Below are 19573 nucleotides of genomic sequence, written 5' to 3'. Positions count from 1 at the left end.
CCCACCTATAGCCTGTCACCCGTGGAAGTGTAGTATGTGGCCCCTGATGTGTCTCTAAGTAGAACACTATATCTCTCCCTCTGAATGTCTCCTCAAAAGCTCCCACATCCAATCAGAGGGCTCCATTACAGTTCCAGACTGCCACTGCAAGGCTGGTCCCATAGGTCTCACGCCATCATTTGTGGCGCCTCTCCATGACTACCACTCTCCCTCCTCTATAGAAGGCGAGTTTGCCCTCCTCCCTGGCTGCCTTAATTTTTGGCATGCACTCCCTCATGTGGTCTAGTTGGGTTGGTATGAGATCATCACCCAAAAACACACCGGTCCCCTTCAATGTGTGTGTGTGTGTGGACCTCAAAATAGCCCTGGCATCTCATAAGGAAGCATAGACCACAAAATTATTAAAAACCAAAACACACACACACACACACACACGTGTATATATACATATATATGTGTATATATGTATATATACACATATATATAGAGCGAGAGAGAGAGAGAGAGAGAGAGAGAGAGAACTCTGAAGCACCTATGTCAAAGTAACGTTAATCATGTCAAACGCATCCTATCAAGACTGGGTTCATTGCTTTGTATGGCCCTTTCTTCTGACTTTAAAATGCAAACTATGCCAATGTTAAAAGGGAAAAATAAAGAAACTTTGATTAATCGTTAACAGCCAGTGGCATTGGAAAGGATAAGCCAGGCAGTGGCATTGGAAAGGATAAGCCAACACACACACACACACAGAGACCAAACTCTGAAGCACCTATGTCAAAGTAATGTTAATCATGTCAAGCACATCCTATCTTCTGTCTTTAAAATGCAAACTATGCCAGTGTTAAAAGGGCAAAATAAAGAAACTTTGATTCAATGGTTAACAGGCAGTGGCATTGGAAAGGATAAGCCAATTTGTTCAAATGCTTTAAGCGTTAACTACAAGCACCATTAGTTACACATTCCACCTAACAAGAAGCATTATATTTAACCATATAAATACACATTCCACCTAACCTACAAGAACCACTAGTTACAATATCTAAAAACAGCAACTATGACCAGACAGAAGCATTCTTTCACTCAAAAAATTTTCTGCATAAACTACTATCTTATCACTTGATGAATCACAACTTCCCACTTCTGAAAATCTCAGGCACATCCAACATCAATCAAATCTCAATTTCAACAAAACAAGTATAAGACATTTTGGCCCTCCTTCAGCCACCTAATGTCCAACTTAACACCCTACATAACATAACCACTAAATTTACACGCTATAAGATAGTATTCACATACCTCCCACATTTCAAATGGAACTGCAAAATCATTATATAGCTGTGATATACTTTTCAGGTCATTTGCAAGATCATCTAACTTATCCTTTGCAGCAACTAAACCAGCCTCTTCTTCCAAAAGGTTCTTGCCAGGAAAAGCATCCATTGGAGCAGCATCATCCATGGAGTGACCTTTAGCAGTCTCACTTTTAAGAATGAGATCCTCCAACTCTGCCTTTATCCTCATTTGAAATCTAAGCACAGCCAGCTTTGCTTCCAACAATTCCAATAAGCCTCCATCACTCATATCAGCACCTGAAGTCAATGTGCCGACACCACTACATGCACTTCTCGCTTGCAAGACCGCATTACTGAGATACTGATACCTGAATTCACCATCCAAATGCATTTTTTTTTTAAAGGAAAGACTCCCATTGAAGATATCAACAGATGGACAGTTACACTCAGCAAGATTTTGCAGAGAGACAGATTACATTTTCAACAAACAAAACATAACTTCACAAGATCATCCTACATAAGAAACCATTTTCTCCTAGCTTTGAAAAGTGAAGTAATACCTCTGTTCTAGAGTTAACTGTCCCCCTCCTTCTGCTGGCTTTCTTTCAGCTAGGCGTAACAGGACATGGGCAGCCAGCAAATGCTGGCGCCGATGAGCATAATAGCGTGCTAGCAGCTCCAGATACTTTGCTTGTTCTTCTGATACTGGATGCTGCAAATGGCCAACTGATGGTGGTGCAGAAGGCATTGAGAGTTTCTTACCCCCGGATCCAGTCTGCAAGCAATTCTCCAATTGTTAAAAATTTTGACCAAAATTTAAAAAATTGTGTGAGACAGTGCAACTTCCAAGGTTACAACCTTCTAAGACTTCAATACAACCTATCACACATCAAAAGTGCTACTCCACACTTATTAACCAGATATAGAAGTCTAGTACCGGCAAAATTTGATTTATTGGGCTCAACATCAAGCTTAAACAATACGCACAAAACAGAATAATTCAAGTTCAAAAATGCATAAACCTCAGTTAAAGCACCCTCCATTTCTCAGAAACACTTTAATACTAAGTCATCTCAAATACCCGGGCATGGTAAGGTTTGCCAAGCCCAGTCCATGGCAGATGATCAGTGATGATACCCATACAGGATACTAGATCTATTCTCAATAGAAAATTGTTATCTATGACCACTAAATACAATGGATAGTATACGGCTTCCACAGTCCAACTAACACCTTGAAAAGGATGGTTCCTCTTCCAACTTCTAGTCTCATCCACAAGCCCTAGTATTTCTGCTGGCTTTTTTTAAACTATGTTTCAAAATTTCCTGAATATAACTCAAGAAAAAGCTCTAGAAGGTCAACACTCCCTAAGTATTCTCTTATGGCAACAAAGCCCACCTTTCCATCCTCTTTGCACCATGGACACATCTCGTATTGAGCCACTACTGAGCAATGTGTTCACATTCTCGTGGAGCCTACCAAACCTTAAATAACCAATCACTACCCACTATACAACAAAGTGAACTATCCAAGTACCGGGCTCACCTCCCAAGTTCTTTTTCCCAGGAAAAGAAGATTCTACTAATGACACCTCGGAGAAAAACCTGAGGTAAAATACAAAGAACAAAAAGTTATGTGAGAGACTGCTAAGTACATCATAAATACAATGGCTGAGTGAAGAACCAATCTGGTGTGTTGTAACACCAAACCATATGAGGCTATTATAAAAGAATGAGACTCCCATGTCCACATAAAAGCATCTCTCCTCCTCATCAGCTTGGAATTGCCCTATAGTCTCTCCCATCTCCTGCAGGAGAGAGAATGAATAATCTCTGTCCAAATCCTAAAGAGGACCTCTACAATGAAGACATCCTGAAAGTCGATGATGTGACGATACCTTGCAATCCAGATGAACTAAGCAACAAAGATTGCAATCAACCCCCATTTGTGACAATGCCTCTAAGTCAATGTTGCCAATGCACCAATCAGACAAAAAACCTTCTCCATTTGAGATCTCTTGCACACATCCAATCCTCAACTTGCAATCTGTCAAATGGTATGCTTTTCTAGCTCTGCAAAGAAGTCGATCTTTCATTGTGCAAATACACACACTACTATGCCTCCCAGACAAAAAAGCCCAATTCCAAAGAATTTAGCATGCTCTTAGAACAAGTAATAAATCTTAGAGGAGTCCTTATCAAAGGACCTCAGCTTATGAACATGTCCCTAAAACCCATACTCGACTCCTTAAGGTAGCAACCTTAGATTTAGAAAGCAAGAAGGCTGAGAAGCACTAGATTCCTCAAGCCTCTACAACTTCTATTTGCCTGAAAGGAGAGGCATTGGCAGTTTACTGTCATTCAGTTAGCACTCTTGAGCACAGTTACACATTTCTTGTGCGTAGGTCAGACAATTTTTTTGCAGTCTTCTAGTGATTTTCAGCACTGCCAGGCAACTTAGGCTGGCCATGCAGGCCGTGCAGATGCCATGTGGCATAGGTGGTACAGCGCAGCATTTTTTATGCACACACACACACACACACACACACTATCTCTCCTTTCATTCTTCAATTTCCTACACCTCAGCAATGGAATCTTCACAACAAACGAAGGAGTAATCGATCTTTCGACTATTGCTAAGGGACACCTTGGCAAATGCTAACCCCTAGAACAGACATAGATCTCGAGACAATAAACCCCCCCCCCCCCCCCCCCCGAGGGGCTCCCTCAACCAATGCTACCCAACTTCCAAGTCATCCATTTTGCTCCTAACACAAAGCTTTTCATTAAGGACACAATGCCCTTCGAGGCATCATCTCTAGTCTATCAAGACTCATGTGGTGGGTGACTGCCTCACTTCATTTATTGAAAGACACAATTCAAGTGACTCTCAGGAGCACCCAACCTAGACTTTGTCGACAGTACCTCTCCAGAGAGCAGTTCTTCATGCTTCGGTTCAACTTCAGCAAGCATTTTGAGGTGGCACTTGCCTCACTTCATTTATTGAAAGACACAATTCAAGTGACTCTCAGGAGCACCCAACCTAGACTTTGTCGACAGTACCTCTCCAGAGAGCGGTTCTTCATGCTTCGGTTCAACTTCAGCAAGCATTTTGAGGTGGCACTTGCCACCAGCCTACTTGACATCCCAACCACCATTGCCATCTTTGACAAGATAGACCATATAGCAATGATTATTTTCTAGTCACATATAATATTGTCATCACCGCCCAAGTCTCAATGAATACTTTACTAAGTACCTGTCTAAGATTGAGAACACACTGGTCCACATCATTCAAAGAGATAGGACATTCATTGACACTATTTTGGGATGCTTATTAGTAAGGGCTATTGTCCCTTTTTCTTCACTTGGCTCCCTCTCGCATGCCATTATACAACCTAATGAATGGTATTCTCCAAGAAACTGAATGTAGTAAGTAAGCCACAACGTACCATGAATTGAAATCGCAAAATAGGCAAGCTCAATTTTTAAAAAGTGGAATGCACAAAGTTCTCACTCAACCAATTTCGCAAGATGGGATAACACAAAAGGTGATCAAGTATTATAATATAAAAATTACCTAGATTTTATAAAGTAATCAAGCAACTAGCCCAAGCTTATCTAGCACTCAAATCATCAAAGTTGCCTCACTATCCTATCTCTGACAAGTCTTCTACACCAACCATGATCTGCCATAGACTATCTTCAACCCAAACACTCCTACTCTTGTGCTTGTTGGTAAGACTTTGCCGCTCTGTTTCAAAGGTACAACCTTTGTTCTAAACATTGATTGTTAATAACACAAAATTTGTGTTAATTAGGGCTGCAAACACACATGTGCATAGCTTAATAATAACAAAAGCCCAGCATTAAAAAATATATGTCCTTCAGACACGATTATTAAGTCAGGTTAATGAGCTGCTAGGAAAAGGGTTGATTCTCCCTAGCTCATAAACCTTTTGCTCACTTATACTCCTCATATCAAAAATGGATGCTTCATAGCAAATGTGTATTGATTACTACGCCTTGAATAAGAACATCATCACAAATAGATTCTCTATATCGAAGATTGATCATATCCTTCATTGATTAGAAGAAAGTGTAATTTTTAGCAAAATAAACCCTAAAGTGGGTATCATCAAATACATATAAGGCCGAAAGATGTGCACAAGATGGCTTTGAGGACTAGTTGTAGGTTACATGAGTTCTTGCTCATGCCAAGTTGGGCTTACAAATGCACCTACAACATTATCTCACACAATGGATCAAATATTTCAACCCCATGAGCCTTTCATTGGCACATTCTTCGATAATATCATAGTCCACTCAAAGAATGAGATACAATATCGTATGCATTTAACTACTTTGTTTGAAGAACTTCAAAAACGCAAGCTGATTATTCATGCAAAAAAGAGTCAATTCTCCATGTCAAAAATTCACTAATTAGGGTATATTGTCTCAAAAGAATATTTTAGATTGGATCCTGCAAAAGTGAAAGCAATACACAATTAGCCTCATTTAAGAATCTTGCATGATGTATGCAGCTTTTTGGATGGTACCTGTAGTGTATTACAAAAGAAGGGAGTTCCATTCACATAGGTTGAGATGGAAATTGCAACATTATATAAGCTGAAAGAAAAGCTTACTTCAGATCCGATGTTAATCCTGCCAAATCTCAAAAAAGTGTTCGTTGTTCAATATGATGCATGTGGGATGCAACATTGATACAGTTCTAATGCAAGAAGGCCATGTTGTCGCATTTGAGAGTAGAATTTTATGGGGTTCTGAAAAAAATTCAGAAATTTATGAGAAAGAGTTTCTTGTTGCAATTCATGCTCTTTCCACTTGGAAACAATACCTACTACAAGCTGATTTTGTTATGCATACAGTGAAACCAACCTTCCTTCTTGGAGAGGCAATTTCCTAATCAAGCTAAACCCTAATTTTTGTAAAATTTTAGCGTTTACAACAGAGATCCCTCTATTGTCCACCAAATACGGCTGAGATCTACTCCAAATGGCTCAGGAATGATGAGATCTCCTAAGAATTGACTGGACAAGGTGAGAGAATGCCAGAGAATATAGAAATTCCTGATTTCCACGCAAGAAATGGCTGAAATTGATTGTTGACTGCTTTGATCAGCCCAAATTAGTGCCCAACAATTGTCACTTGCATTAAGTGTCGTCGCCCTACATCTGTAGGCATCATAAATGTTGTCACATGCAGCACCACGGTCTCCTACAGCAATTGGCAGCCTTCTAAATGTCTCCACTATAAGAAAATCAGACCAACAGCTCTCTCTCTCTCTCTCTCTCTCTCTCTCTCTACCAAGCCTCCAAACTAACTGAATGGCTCAGACCTGGTCCCCCAAAAACGTTTTCTCAATTTGCATGGGCATTTTTGCCAAGTAGCAGCCTTTTAAAGACATTTTCCAACATTATCCAACTGTTACATTAATTTTCAAAATGAAATCATTCTGAAAATTAATTTCAGCTCTTCTGACCCTTGCCAAAATTAAATGTGCCCATCCATAATTAAATTGGCTAGGCTATTTGCAACCTAAAGTGATCCCCAACCTTTGTTGATCCTTAATCCACCATAAATTAATTAATTAATGCTAGTCCTTAGTATCACCTCTGACACTTATTGGCTAAACAACTGTCCTAGGGTCAAAACTAACACCAACTGACCACCAAAACCCAATTGACATAGCTTAACACAACTTATGCCTTTGACACCCACTACACCCTCAGAGTTGTTTGGCCTGTTACAATAAAATAACTCATGTTTCTCAACTGTTCTAACTTCACAACCATAGTGAAGTATATTCTCAGAGTAAACCATGGCTGAAGGTGTCAATGGCATTCAATAACATGTTGCTATCCATGGAACTAGCTATAAACCATTAAAAACTGAGCATAAACTGATCACTTCTTGATCTGAGAACCGATCACAAACTGCTACAATTGCAAGCCTAAATTGATCACAAATTGATTGCAAAAACTAATAAGCAATTGATGCAAAAACTTATATAAAACTATCCCAAAGGTGACCATAAATGGTTCTCAAAGTGATCAAAAACTGAGTTGAAACTGATCAAAATTTGATCACAAAACCCTCAAACCCAACTAATCATAAATTGGTCCCAAAACGATGCAAAAGTATAGTCTCAGAGCCACGATAACAACCATACTCATCTGCATACATCTTACAGTGACTAGTACAGTGAGTAGTGACCCCATGGCAGACATACTATCAGCACAATGTTGAGCTAAAAATGCATTAGCTTGACTTAAACAATCCCAAAACATACTTAATGAAGAAAACCTTTTACTAATTTAAAAAACGCGATCCTAGAGAGTTATTGTGTCCCGCATGCAAAACCCTAATTTGGGTGCCCCAAACTTTCTAAAAAAAGGCACGCAGGCTACCACTCTCCCTTAATCTCGTTTTTGTAGATTTCAAGTCTTTCAGCTTGTTACTGCCCACACCCTGGACATGGAGAACATCGCGGTCCAAGCTAGCCATTGCTGTCTATAACAATCTGACACCTATTTCCAGCCTACCACACACTATTCGGAGCTGATTTCAGCTTGTTGACTGCTACTGTTGGTCTCCTCACCTACGTTTTTAGTCTTTCTCTCTTCTGCACTGCCGTTTGCATTAGATCCAACCTTCCTTCACTGTGTTTGCTCATGTTCGACATCCGGAGGCTGCTTTGCTGAGTTTTGGGCTCCGTTCAAAGCAAAACATACTCTCCAGCTCATTATCCCTGCCCTAATCCTTAAGACATGGGAGTTTGTGGTACGATACTCACTCTTTGCATAGTGTGTTTACTGCATGAGTATTATATATTCAACAATCATTCATTTCATTTCATTAATATTTGTATTCATTGTCTCTGAGTTACCCCAACCCTAACTGCGTCTTGTATTATCAATTTGTGCTTTGTTGTACGATTGGTATAGCGTTTTTGTGTTTAGAGTATCTCGTCACACATAGTACCTTGGATGCATGCTAAATACATCCACCACATACGAGAGCTGTCCACAACTGGAGGAGTGAGTGCTACCTCCCCCTTGAGCATTAGGGATACTCCAGACCCCTGCTTTGCTGAACCTGACTAAGCTCGAATAGAAGTTGGCTCTAACTAAAAGGCATCTAGGTAAAGCTACAACAACTAAGGATGGTCTACCAAGTCATCCTCTTCCATCCATTTTTCATCCATTGGTGAATAGTTCTAAAACTTCACCAAATATCTTCTAGAAACTTTACCTCTGACCTTTCTTTCCTCATATACCAAAATCTACTTGGGTACCAATATCTCATCCAACTTATCAACCTCAAGACAAATTTAAGCAGATTCATCCTCTGGCACATCACCATGAAAAAGCCTCAACAAACTGACATGAAAAGCATTGTGTATCCATCAATGTGGAGGTAATTTCAGTCAATATGCCACATTACTAATCTTCTCCAACACTTTGAAGGGCGCATAATGTCTTATACTTAACTTCAAATACAATCTCTCTCTTCCTTTCATATTTTTTAGCCTTGCCTTTTTAAAACATAGCAATACATAATCTCCCTCTACAAACTGCAAAGCACATCTATGGCAATCAGCTGCATTTTTTTGCTTTTCCTTTAATAAAGTGTATGCTTTATCTTTGCATAGACTGCATCCAAGTTTTCCATATAACGAACCTCAACAATCTTATCCTTAGTCTGCAAGATAGGTGGTATCCTCTTATCATCCTCAACCACCTCAAATGAAGCTTTGCAAGTAAAATTATGCATTGTGTTGTTGTAAGCAAACTCAACCAATAGCAAATACAGCTCCCACTGTATCTTGTGGTCTAAAACATAGCATCTCAAAAGATTCAATACTGTGGAATTTGCTTCCTTACACTAACCATCTATCTACCAATGGAAAGATAATGAGAATTTTAATGTGATACCCATATTCTCAAACAATCCCTTCCAAAATAAATTGGTTATCAGAGGGTCTCGATCCACTCCGGCATACAATGGTACTTAATGATGTGTTGCAAAAACAATTGTGCTATATGATCAATCTTTATTTTCTTCCTCACCGTCATGAAATGGACTTATTTGCTAAACCTGAAAATGATAATCCATATCCATCATTTGTTATCAGTATCCTAGGAAACTCAAAAACAAAAAAAAAAAAACATTGCAATGCTTTGCCAAGGTCTATCTAGAATAGACAAGGACTACAACAAGCCCAGCATCTTTTGTCTATCATACCTTACCTTTTATACGATGCCTGTCTTGACAAATTACTCTACATCATGCCTCAAGGTTGGCCAATAAAAAAAATGCTCCATTGCCTTCACTGTGGCATCAATATCTCTATGTCCTACATATAAAGGAGCATGACTTTTAGCGATAACTCTAGGCCTCAAATGCTTTGTGACACACAGTCGTCCATGCATCATCAAAAATCCATCTCTAGCCACAGAAAAGCTGATCGTAAACATTCGCAAAGTCTGAATTAGTAGTCTATTGCTCTTTCATAGTATCCAACTTAATGAGATAAACCGTTTGAAAACTAAAATTTGTGGCTTATGTGACAATGCATCAGCCTTGATATTCTTTTTGCCGTCAATATGTACACTTTGAAAATGAAACAGAGAGGAAATTTTCTCATCTCATATCCTTCTATGACAACTTTATTTACGTCAAAAAGTACCTCATAGTCTAATGGTATGTCTGCACTATTAAAGCAATCCCCAACAAATAATGTTTCCACATAAATAGTCCATAAATTATAGCCAAGTTCTCTTTCTCATAGACCTGCAAATTCTTATCTGCATCGTGAAAAATTCGACTCTCATAAGCCATAACTTGGCCATCATATGTAAGAACAATTGTAACCAGCCTTCCTTCTCGGATAGGGTGGTAAATCCCTGATTACAACTTAATTACAGCAACAAACAATAAATGCAAATCTGAAAATACAAATTCACCTACTGATCTTGGACAATGCACACCCGATTGGCCCCAAAATTGGGACCCCTTTCGATATTTCTTTAGCTTTATTGAAGAAAAAGTTGATTTACAATAGGATTCTCCCAATCCTTTTCGGTATTTCAACTCCCCTTGCTGTCCAAAGTGACCAACAAGCCTTCAATCTATTTTGCCCCTTGATTCGAGCACTCAATTGGCCTTCACTCACTTCATAGACGATGGAAATTCCCCAAATTCAATGGCTGGCTAGTCCTCCACCTAAATTCAGCTGAAATTCACCTTCAGCCTTGTTGAATCCAAGTCTTGAAGCTTCCAATTTCTGACATGCTTCCCAAGGCTGCTGGTAAACCCTAATTTTTGCTATAAATTAGGAGTTACAGCAGAGAAATTTGCAATTTCTCAACCTCCAAGGGTCCAAATGCTGAGATCTTCAAAGCAAGGTTGTGAAATGGCTGGGAGATGAGAGGGAAAGCTGTAGAGAGAGAAAATACAGAGTTTTGTCACGAAGAATGACTGAAAATCAGTCAAGTGCAGCTAATGTCCTACCGCAACAGCATATAGATGCAAAGAATTAAAGAAAATCAATCATTTACTGTAAACGCCCCAAACAACATAGTAAGCTTAACAATTATGATATTCGCTTGTTTTCGAGATTTAATATAAAAGAGAATGAACACTTAAAGCTGAAAATGAAAATTACTCACAAAATTACAGTCATGAAAATGTAAAAGTAATGGAGACAAGATTGAGGGTTGAAGATGGGCAACCCTCCCCCCCCGACGAAATGTATTTTTGCTTAACCCAAGTCCCTTAGGGAAGAGCTCAGTTACAATCAACCTGAGAGCGAGGAGAAGTAATTATCACTCTCACAGGATCATGCAAAGATGTACAAACACACATGCATTATCTATTAATGCAATGATGAGAACTGATTTCTTTACAGTATGAGTGAAGAAAAAGGGGAAATCAACCTTTCTCCATCGTTGATCAACAGTACATGGATAGGGCTTGCTTCTTGTTGCTAAAATGGAAAAAAGAGCTCAAGAAGGAGGTGTTGTAATGAATTTACAAGCTTGCTATCCTATAAAACAGCAGTGATAGAAGAGCAAATGTGGAGGAATTTGATAATGGAGAAGTGGGGGATAATGATGGGAATGGATGGGGCCAGTTTCTGGCTATCTGTGGGTGCTGTACATGAGTTTACAGCAAAGAAAAATGATGCTGAATGAAGAAAAACGAGCTCTTATTTATAGGAGAGGGAAGAGCTAGTACAAAAGGGAAAAGCAGAGTAGCACAAGACAAGTGTCCAGCCACATGTCATGAGATGTGACAAGTGGTGGGACACTTGGAAACTTGTGTGACAAGTGTCTTGACACTTGTCTCTTCTCTATGGCCTTCCTTTTTGGGCTGAATACTGTCAAGAATAGAAACAACCAAATTTAGTAAGCATAGTCAGAGTACAGAATTTACTCTTTTTAGAATGACATCCCTATTTTTTAGGACTAGTATTTTTAGGCTAATTCGAGGCTCCTAAAATTTAGGGATCTCCTAAAATTTAGGGACCCCCCCCCCTCCCAATATGGTGGTCATATGAAACATTTTGCCTTGTACATCACAAAAACGGTATTAGAATCTTCATGTGACTTTCCTATGCAAAGAAATGTGCATTTCAAGCTTTCAGCCCACACATGCACATTGTACAAGCATTTCATGATCATGCCATCTTGTTGATTGTAACTGTCTATTTTGGCGGATCTAGCCCACACTTCAAGGCATCAATCCTTTCTGTGTGCGAGTCTAACCCTGATATGCGTTAGTTCTGGTCACAGGTGACCAATCGGGCCATATAGGTGGAAGTGTGAACTATCTTTTCTTTAACCCACCGCGTGGGTCCACCATAACCTGTAACCACTTATCAGTGGCCAGATCCAATGCACTTTTCTTTATATCTAATTAGTGCAAAGGAAACAAATTTAATAAATCATTATATAGACAAATTAATGAAAAAGGATACAAATTCCGATTCTATAGAGTTGTAACAGCCCTCTGGCTTTTATTTAGCTGTCCTCAGCTGAAAAGCTTCTTGATATGGCTGAAGAATGTCTGGGTAATCCTTCACGAATTTTTCATCTACCCACTGTGCATTTGTTGTGGATAGATTCTTGAATTTTAGTAAGAATTTTCGTGTCACAAGGCCACTTCTCGTGATTCGATCCTTGTGAAACAAAATCTGTTCAGGTTCCAAGAGTTGCTTTGTTTCTTCAACTTCTGGGGGATCTTCAAGAATGGGTTCCTTTGGTTCTGGTCCTATGTAAGGTTTTAGCAAACTTACATGAAAAGCATTGTGTATTTTCCAATGAGCAGGAAGCTCAAGTCGATAAGAAACTTCATTTATTTTCTCAATCACTTTGAAGGGTCCAAAGTATCTACTGGAGAGCTTTGGAAAAGATGAATTTTGACCGGAACCTTGTTTGAGCTTGCTTTTATCAAACTTTAGCAAAACATATTGACATTTTTCAAAAGCCAAAGATCTTCTTCGTTTATCCGCTTGCTTCTTTTGTCGCTCTTGGGCAACTTTGATAGTGGCTCGAACTTGATCCATTGTTGTTTTTAAATCTGAAGCAAACTCATCAGCAACAAAAATCTTATCTTTAGTGTGAATAATTGGAGGAGGGATCACTTTACCCTGTACTATTTCATTTGGAGCTTTCCCTGTGGATGAGTGCACTGTATTGTTGTAAGCAAACTCCAATAATGGAAGGCATTTCTCCCGTTGTGACTTATGTTCACTAACATAAGCTTTCAACATATCCAAAAGAGTGAGATTCATCACCTCTGTTTGACCGTCAGTTTGAGGATGAAAAGCTGAGGAGAACTTTAAAGTGGTTTCCAAATTCTCAAATAAAGCACACCAAAAGTTACTTGTGAATTTGGAGTCTCTATCTGAAATGATCTCAGAAGGCATACCATATAATCTGAAGATATGCTGAATGAAAAGTCTTGTAGCTTGTGCGGATTTCAATGTTTTATGACATGGAATAAAATGTGATTGCTTGCTGAATCGATCAATTATGACCCAAATCATATCATGACCTTGAGGTGTTCTTGGAATACCTGAGATGAAATCCATTGTGATAGATTCCCATGGATCTTTGGGCACTGGAAGAGGTTGCAACAATCCTGGAGTCTTTTGCCTATCATACTTGGATTTTTGGCATACTAGACAAGCCTCAATGAAGTTATGTGTATCTCTTCGTAATGTTGGCCAATAAAAGTAGCGCTCAATTGCACTTATAGTGGCTGCCCTCCCTCTATGCCCTGCATAAGGGGGTTCATGACTTTCTTTAAGCACCTTTTGTCGAACAGGAAGAGTGACACAAAGGCGATTGTTCATGAGAAGGTAACCGTCTTTGATGGAATAATCTGGATGAGAACCTCCTTGCTGTAAATTTGACCAAATTGTTGCAAAATCAGTATCTTCATCATAAGTATTCTTCATCGTTTGAAAATCTTCATGATGAGCCACTGTAATAGTTGCAATGCGAGGCACTCTAGAAAGTGCATCAGCAACTACATTTTGTTTCCCTGGAGTGTACATAATTTGAAAATGAAACATAGACAAGAAATTTTCCCATCTTGCATGTTTCTCCTGCAAATGCTTTTGAGTCTTGAAATACTTCAAGCTCTGATGATCTGTTTTAATAAGGAATTCATTGCCTAAAAGATAATGTTTTCATATCTTCAAAGCATGAACCACTGCTAAGAGCTCATTTTCATAAATGTCATATCTTTTCTCCACATCATTTAGACGGTAGCTTTCAAAGGCTACGGCATGGCCTTCTTGATTTAGCACTGCACCAATACAATCACCGCAAGCATCTGCTTCCACCACAAATGGTTTTACCAAATCTCGAATGATAAGAACAGGTCCAGAAGTAAGAGCTGTTTTCAGCCTTGTGAAGGCTGCCTTCTCTTTTTCCTTCCATTGAAAAGAGACATTCTTCTTTGTAAGGTCATGAAGTGGAGAAGCCATATGTGCAAAATGCTTGATGAAGCAGCGGTAATAAGAGCATAAGCCAAGAAACGATCGCACCTCATGTACATCATGAAGATGAGGTCATTCTTGGATTATCCTGATCTTTTCAGGATCCATCTGAATCCCTTCAGAAGATATAACATACCGAAGGTAATTTATTTTATACATGAAAAGTTTACTCTTTTTACCATTTACTAAGAGTTAATTCTGTTGAAGTAATTGTAGAACAATCTCCAAGTGCTGATGATGCTCCTCTTCATTCTTGCTAAAGACAAGAATATCATCAAAGAAAGTACCAACATATTGTCGATGCTCTCTAAAGATGCGCTCCATCATTCGATTAAAGGTGGCTGGTGCATTGGTTAATCCGAAAGAAACCACCAAGAATTCATAAAGACCGTATGAAGTGCGGAAAGCAGTTTTGTGTACAACTTGTGGTATTACCCTAATTTGATGATAACCACTCTTTAGATCAATGCGGCTGAAAACCTTTGAGCCTCCTAGATGATCCAAAATGTCGTCAATTCTGGGAATAGGAAACCGATTCTTCACAGTGATTTTGTTGAGGGCTCGATAATCAATGCACATCCTGAATGTGCCATCTTTCTTTTGAACAAGAAAAACCGGTGAACAAAATGGTGAACTACTTGGCCTAGTTAGCCCACGGTTGAGTAGGTCTTCGACTTATTTTTTGATTTCTTCTTGTTGAGGACGGCTCACACGGTATGGAGCTATATTAGGAGGAGAACTGCCCAGAATAATATCAATATGATGGTCTTCTGGCCTTTCTGGGGGAAGCTAATAAGGAAGATCTTCCGAAAAACAATCTTTATACTTTTCCAAGAGCTGAAGTCGCTCTTGGTTTTCACCATTCATATTATCTTTTACATCAGTGACTTAAAGCAAACAACATTGAACACAATCCTTAATTGCTCTAGAGACTTGCATATGGCTTACCATAGGTATGGTGTCTCCAAAAACTCTAGCTTGGATCTCGTACTTCTTGCCTTTGTTGGTGAGTTCTACCTTCTTTTTCTGAGAGAAGATGGTTGAATCTACTCTATGATTCCAGGGCATGCCAAGAATCACATCGCAACCATCAAGATCTCCGATACAGAAGGTATCTTCGTCACTGTAGCCTTGAATTTGAAACTTGAGCTTGCCAATGTAGGGTGTCACAATCTTCACTGTGTCACCTTCATCCGCATTTAAAGCTTGGCGAACTTCTGTCGGAGTGTCCAACTCTTCATTCTTTAATCCAAGCTCTTTAGCTAATTGAAAGGAAATGACATTTTCATTCGCCCCAAGATCTATCAAGAATAGTGCTTGCTTACCTTGCAACTGTCCCCAAGCTTTTAATAATTTGCCCATCTCTGGACTGTGAGTTGTATTTGCAACTACATCACTGATAGCATTGATTTTCACTGGCGACTTAGGCTACTTGTCAGAAACCTTGCTTTGTCCTTTGTTTGGACATTGCTTCGCTATGTGGCCTATTTGTCCACATTTAAAGCACTTCTCTTCTTTTATGAAGCACTACTTTTCTTCTTCGGAAAGTTGCTTTGCTTGTGGGTATAGATTGGAGCGAAATTGAGAAGCATTAGGAGGTGCATAGGGCTTCATCTTCTTTTGATTTGATGGCTGCTTTTGCCACTGTTTTTGTCCTTCATTTGGGGTTGAATACTCCTCATCATCAGCTACTCTCTTCTTATCATTCTTTTGGAATGATCTGTTGCCATTGTGCTCCATTTCCCATGACTCAGCATGGTCAATGAGTTCCCTGAGACTAGAACAATGATAATGATTAAGAGCAGTATGAAGTTTAAAATGCAAACCTCCTTGAAACTTCCTAAGCTTTTCCGAACTGCTGATCTTCTTGAAATGTTGGACCTTTAAAAGTAGCTCCCAAAATCTCTTGGTATAGTCACCAAGTGACTCATTTTTCCTTTACCAAAGCCGATCCCATTCCATTTTTACATCTCTTTTGAAATGAACAGGAAGAAATTGGCTTTGTATCATGTGGACAAAGGACCGCCATGATTTTCGGGCAGCATGATCATATTCCAACCCCGTCCACCAAGTATCGGCTAAGTCGGTCAAATGTAAAGCTGCAAACTTAGTATTTTCTTTTTCTTTATACTTGTCACGACCATACAAAATTTGAAATTGATGAATAAACTTCAGAAGAAGATCAGGATTTAAGGAACCATCATACATACTGAACTTGATCTTCTTTTCAAGTTGAGATAGTGACTTAGTCTTCTTCTTCTTATGCCTTCGTCCATGCCCGGATCTTGAGGTTGAAGATGATGAAGTGCTTGATGGAGACGAGGGTGAAGAACGTCGACGCCTTTGACGATGATGAGGTCTTCCACCTAGAAGGGTGTGACTCTTCGTCACTAGAAGAGGGTCCATCAGAGTAGGCGCCAAATGACTTTGAAGAAGAGGATGAGCTTCGACGCGATCTCTTTCTTTGTCTTGAAGTTGAATGAGACTGCCTCTTAGAAGTAGTTGGACTTCTTGATCGGCTCCTTTCATTGGTATGGCTTTGTCTCCTTGAAGCAGATGGGCTTCTTTCCTTGAATTCTTTGGGATTCTCAACTTTTTCTAGTTTGAGAAGTTGCTCACGAATTTGTTGATTCTCCTCTCTAAGACTTTGAATGACTTGAAGGATAGCAAGGATAGCACTCGATTGATCCATTGAGACTCTAAGAAAAATATACTCAAGCACTCAATGCAAGGGCTGAAAACAAACAAACTTCTAATTGTAAGCACTACCAGTGTTGGGGTGATGACCGAGCCAAAGCTCTGATACCACTGTAAACGCCCCGAACAACGTAGTATGCTTAACAATTATGATATTCGCTTGTTTACGAGATTTAATATAAAAGAGAATGAACACTTAAAGCTGAAAATGAAAATTACTCACAAAATTACAGCCATGAAAATGTAAAAGTAATGGAGATAAGATTGAGGGTTGAAGATGGACAACCCTCCCCCCCCCCCCCGACGAAATGTATTTTTGCTTAACCCAAGTCCCTTAGGGAAGAGCTCAGTTACAATCAACCTGAGAGTGAGGAGAAGTAATTCTCACTCTCACAAGATCATGCAAAGATGTACAAACACACATGCATTATCTATTAATGCAATGATGAAAACTGATTTGTTTACAATATGAGTGAAGAAAAAGGGGAAATCAACCTTTCTCCATCGTTGATCAACAGTACATGGATAGGGCTTGCTTCTTGTTGCTAAAATGGAAAAAAGAGCTCAAGAAGGAGGTGTTGTAATGAATTTACAGGCTTGCTATCCTGTAAAACAGCAGTGATAGAAGAGGGAATATGGAGGAATTTGATAATGAAGAAGTGGGGGATGATGATGGGAATGGATGGCCAGTTTCTGGCTATCTGTGGGTGCCGTACATGAGTTCACAGCAAAGAAAAATGATGCTGAATGAAGAAAAACGAGCTCTTATTTATAGGAGAGGGAAGAGCTAGTACAAAAGGAAAAAGCAGAGTAGCACAAGACAAGTGTCCAGCCACATGTCATGAGATGTGACAAGTGGTGGGACACTTGGAAACTTGTGTGACAAGTGTCTTGACACTTGTCTCTTCTCTATGGCCTTCCTTGTTGGGCTGAATACTGTCAAGAATAGAAACAACCAAATTTAGTAAGCATAGTCAGAGTATAGAATTTACTCTTTTTAGAATGACATCCCTATTTTTTAGGACTAGCATTTTTAGGCTAATTCGAGGCTCCTAAAATTTAGGGACCTCCTAAAATTTAGGGATCTCCTAAAATTTAGGGACCCCTCCCCCCCAATATGGGTGTCATATGAAAGATTTTTCCGTGTACATCGCAAAAACGATATCAGAATCTTCATGTGACTTTTCTATGCAAAGAAATGTGCATTTCAAGCTTTCAGCCCACACATGCACATTGTACAAGCATTTCATGATCATGCCATCTTGTTGATTGTAACTATCTATTCTAGCGGATCTAGCCCACACTTCAAGGCATCAATCCTTTCTGTGTGTGAGTCTAACCCTGATATGCATGAGTTTTGGTCACAGGCGCTCAATCGGGCCATATAGATGGAAGTGTAAACTATCTTTTCTCTAACCCACCGCGTGGGTCCACCATAACCTGTAACCACTCATCATGGCCAGCTCCAATGCACTTTTCTTTATATCTAATCAGTACAAAGGAAACAAATTTAATAAATCATTATATAGACAAATTAATAAAAAATTATACAAATTTCGTTTCTATAGAGTTGTAACATTTACTACTATTGCCCTGTCTCAACAGCCTGTAGATGATGTCTCCTACTATTGATTGGTCTTCTTTTGCCCTTGGCTGCCTCAGAAAGTCCTCCAATGGAGGCAAATCAGACCAGCAACCTCCTCTCTCTCTCTGTGTTGCAGGCTGAATTTATAAAAATGTCTCTCTTCAATCTCTAAAGACATTTTTCAATCTTGCATGGACATTTTTTACGGGTGGCAACCTTCCCAAATGGTTTTTCCAACATTTTTCATAATTAAATATTAATTTTCCGCCTTTAAATACTGAAAATTAATCTAATAATTATTTCGGTGCTAAAAATAATTTGACTAGTCAATAATTAAATTAGCTAGGCAACTTCCATTCCTGAGAGTCTCTGCGCCGTCTTTGACCATCAAATTGACGTCAGGTACCATTAAATGCCGCTTCATTAATGTCACCAACTGATACTTATGGCCAAATGGATAACCTAGGCCAACAACTGACACCAAATACCACCAAGTACCTGGGCAGCATAACTTATAGCAACTTTTGCCTTTGACATCCCGTGATTTCTTCGGGTCCCACGCTCGTAAATTTACTTTAACCCTAGTTGCACCTCCATATGCATCATTTACTTAATCATGTGATAAAAAATTAATCCACATGTTAAGTGAGGTTTCAAAAATACATATCATGATAACAACCCCAATGCTATTACCACATGCATAGAAAAGCATACAATGAAAATGCAATTTCAACAAACCCGTATACATACTTCTTGTAGTAAGAACATAAACCCCAGAAGCTGTGGATCTTATATACACTCTTCAAAGGTGGCTATGAACATATTTCCTCAACCTTAACAAGGTCCATACGAATACCATTAGCCGATAGCCGATACAATATGCCCCAAAAAGATAATTTCATACAAAAAAAACTCACTTTTCTTGTCATTGATAACCAGCCTATGCTTATGCAGCTCATTGAAT

At 39.2% G+C, this 19573-nt stretch overlaps 1 protein-coding gene across 1 annotated transcript in view; it reads right to left on the bottom strand.

The window, feature by feature from the left end:
- The window catches only part of NUP155 (nucleoporin 155), a 98399-nt gene that overhangs the window by 18498 nt on the left and 60328 nt on the right, over positions 1-19573 (bottom strand). The window contains exons 9-10 of the mRNA XM_087681680.1: positions 1853-2067; positions 1297-1660 (exon numbers count right to left, since the gene is read on the bottom strand). Of these exons, the coding sequence (XP_087537806.1) occupies positions 1297-1660; positions 1853-2067 (579 nt within the window). The remainder of the gene's footprint in view (positions 1-1296; positions 1661-1852; positions 2068-19573) is intronic.

The sequence above is a fragment of the Lygodium microphyllum genome, chromosome 7, assembly GCF_053477565.2.
Source record: "Lygodium microphyllum isolate KBCC chromosome 7, Lygodium_microphyllum_v1.1.10, whole genome shotgun sequence".
Classification (NCBI taxonomy): domain Eukaryota; kingdom Viridiplantae; phylum Streptophyta; class Polypodiopsida; order Schizaeales; family Lygodiaceae; genus Lygodium; species Lygodium microphyllum.
The sequence above is the reverse complement of the archived record's forward strand: the minus strand, read 5'-3'. Positions and strand labels throughout refer to the sequence as shown.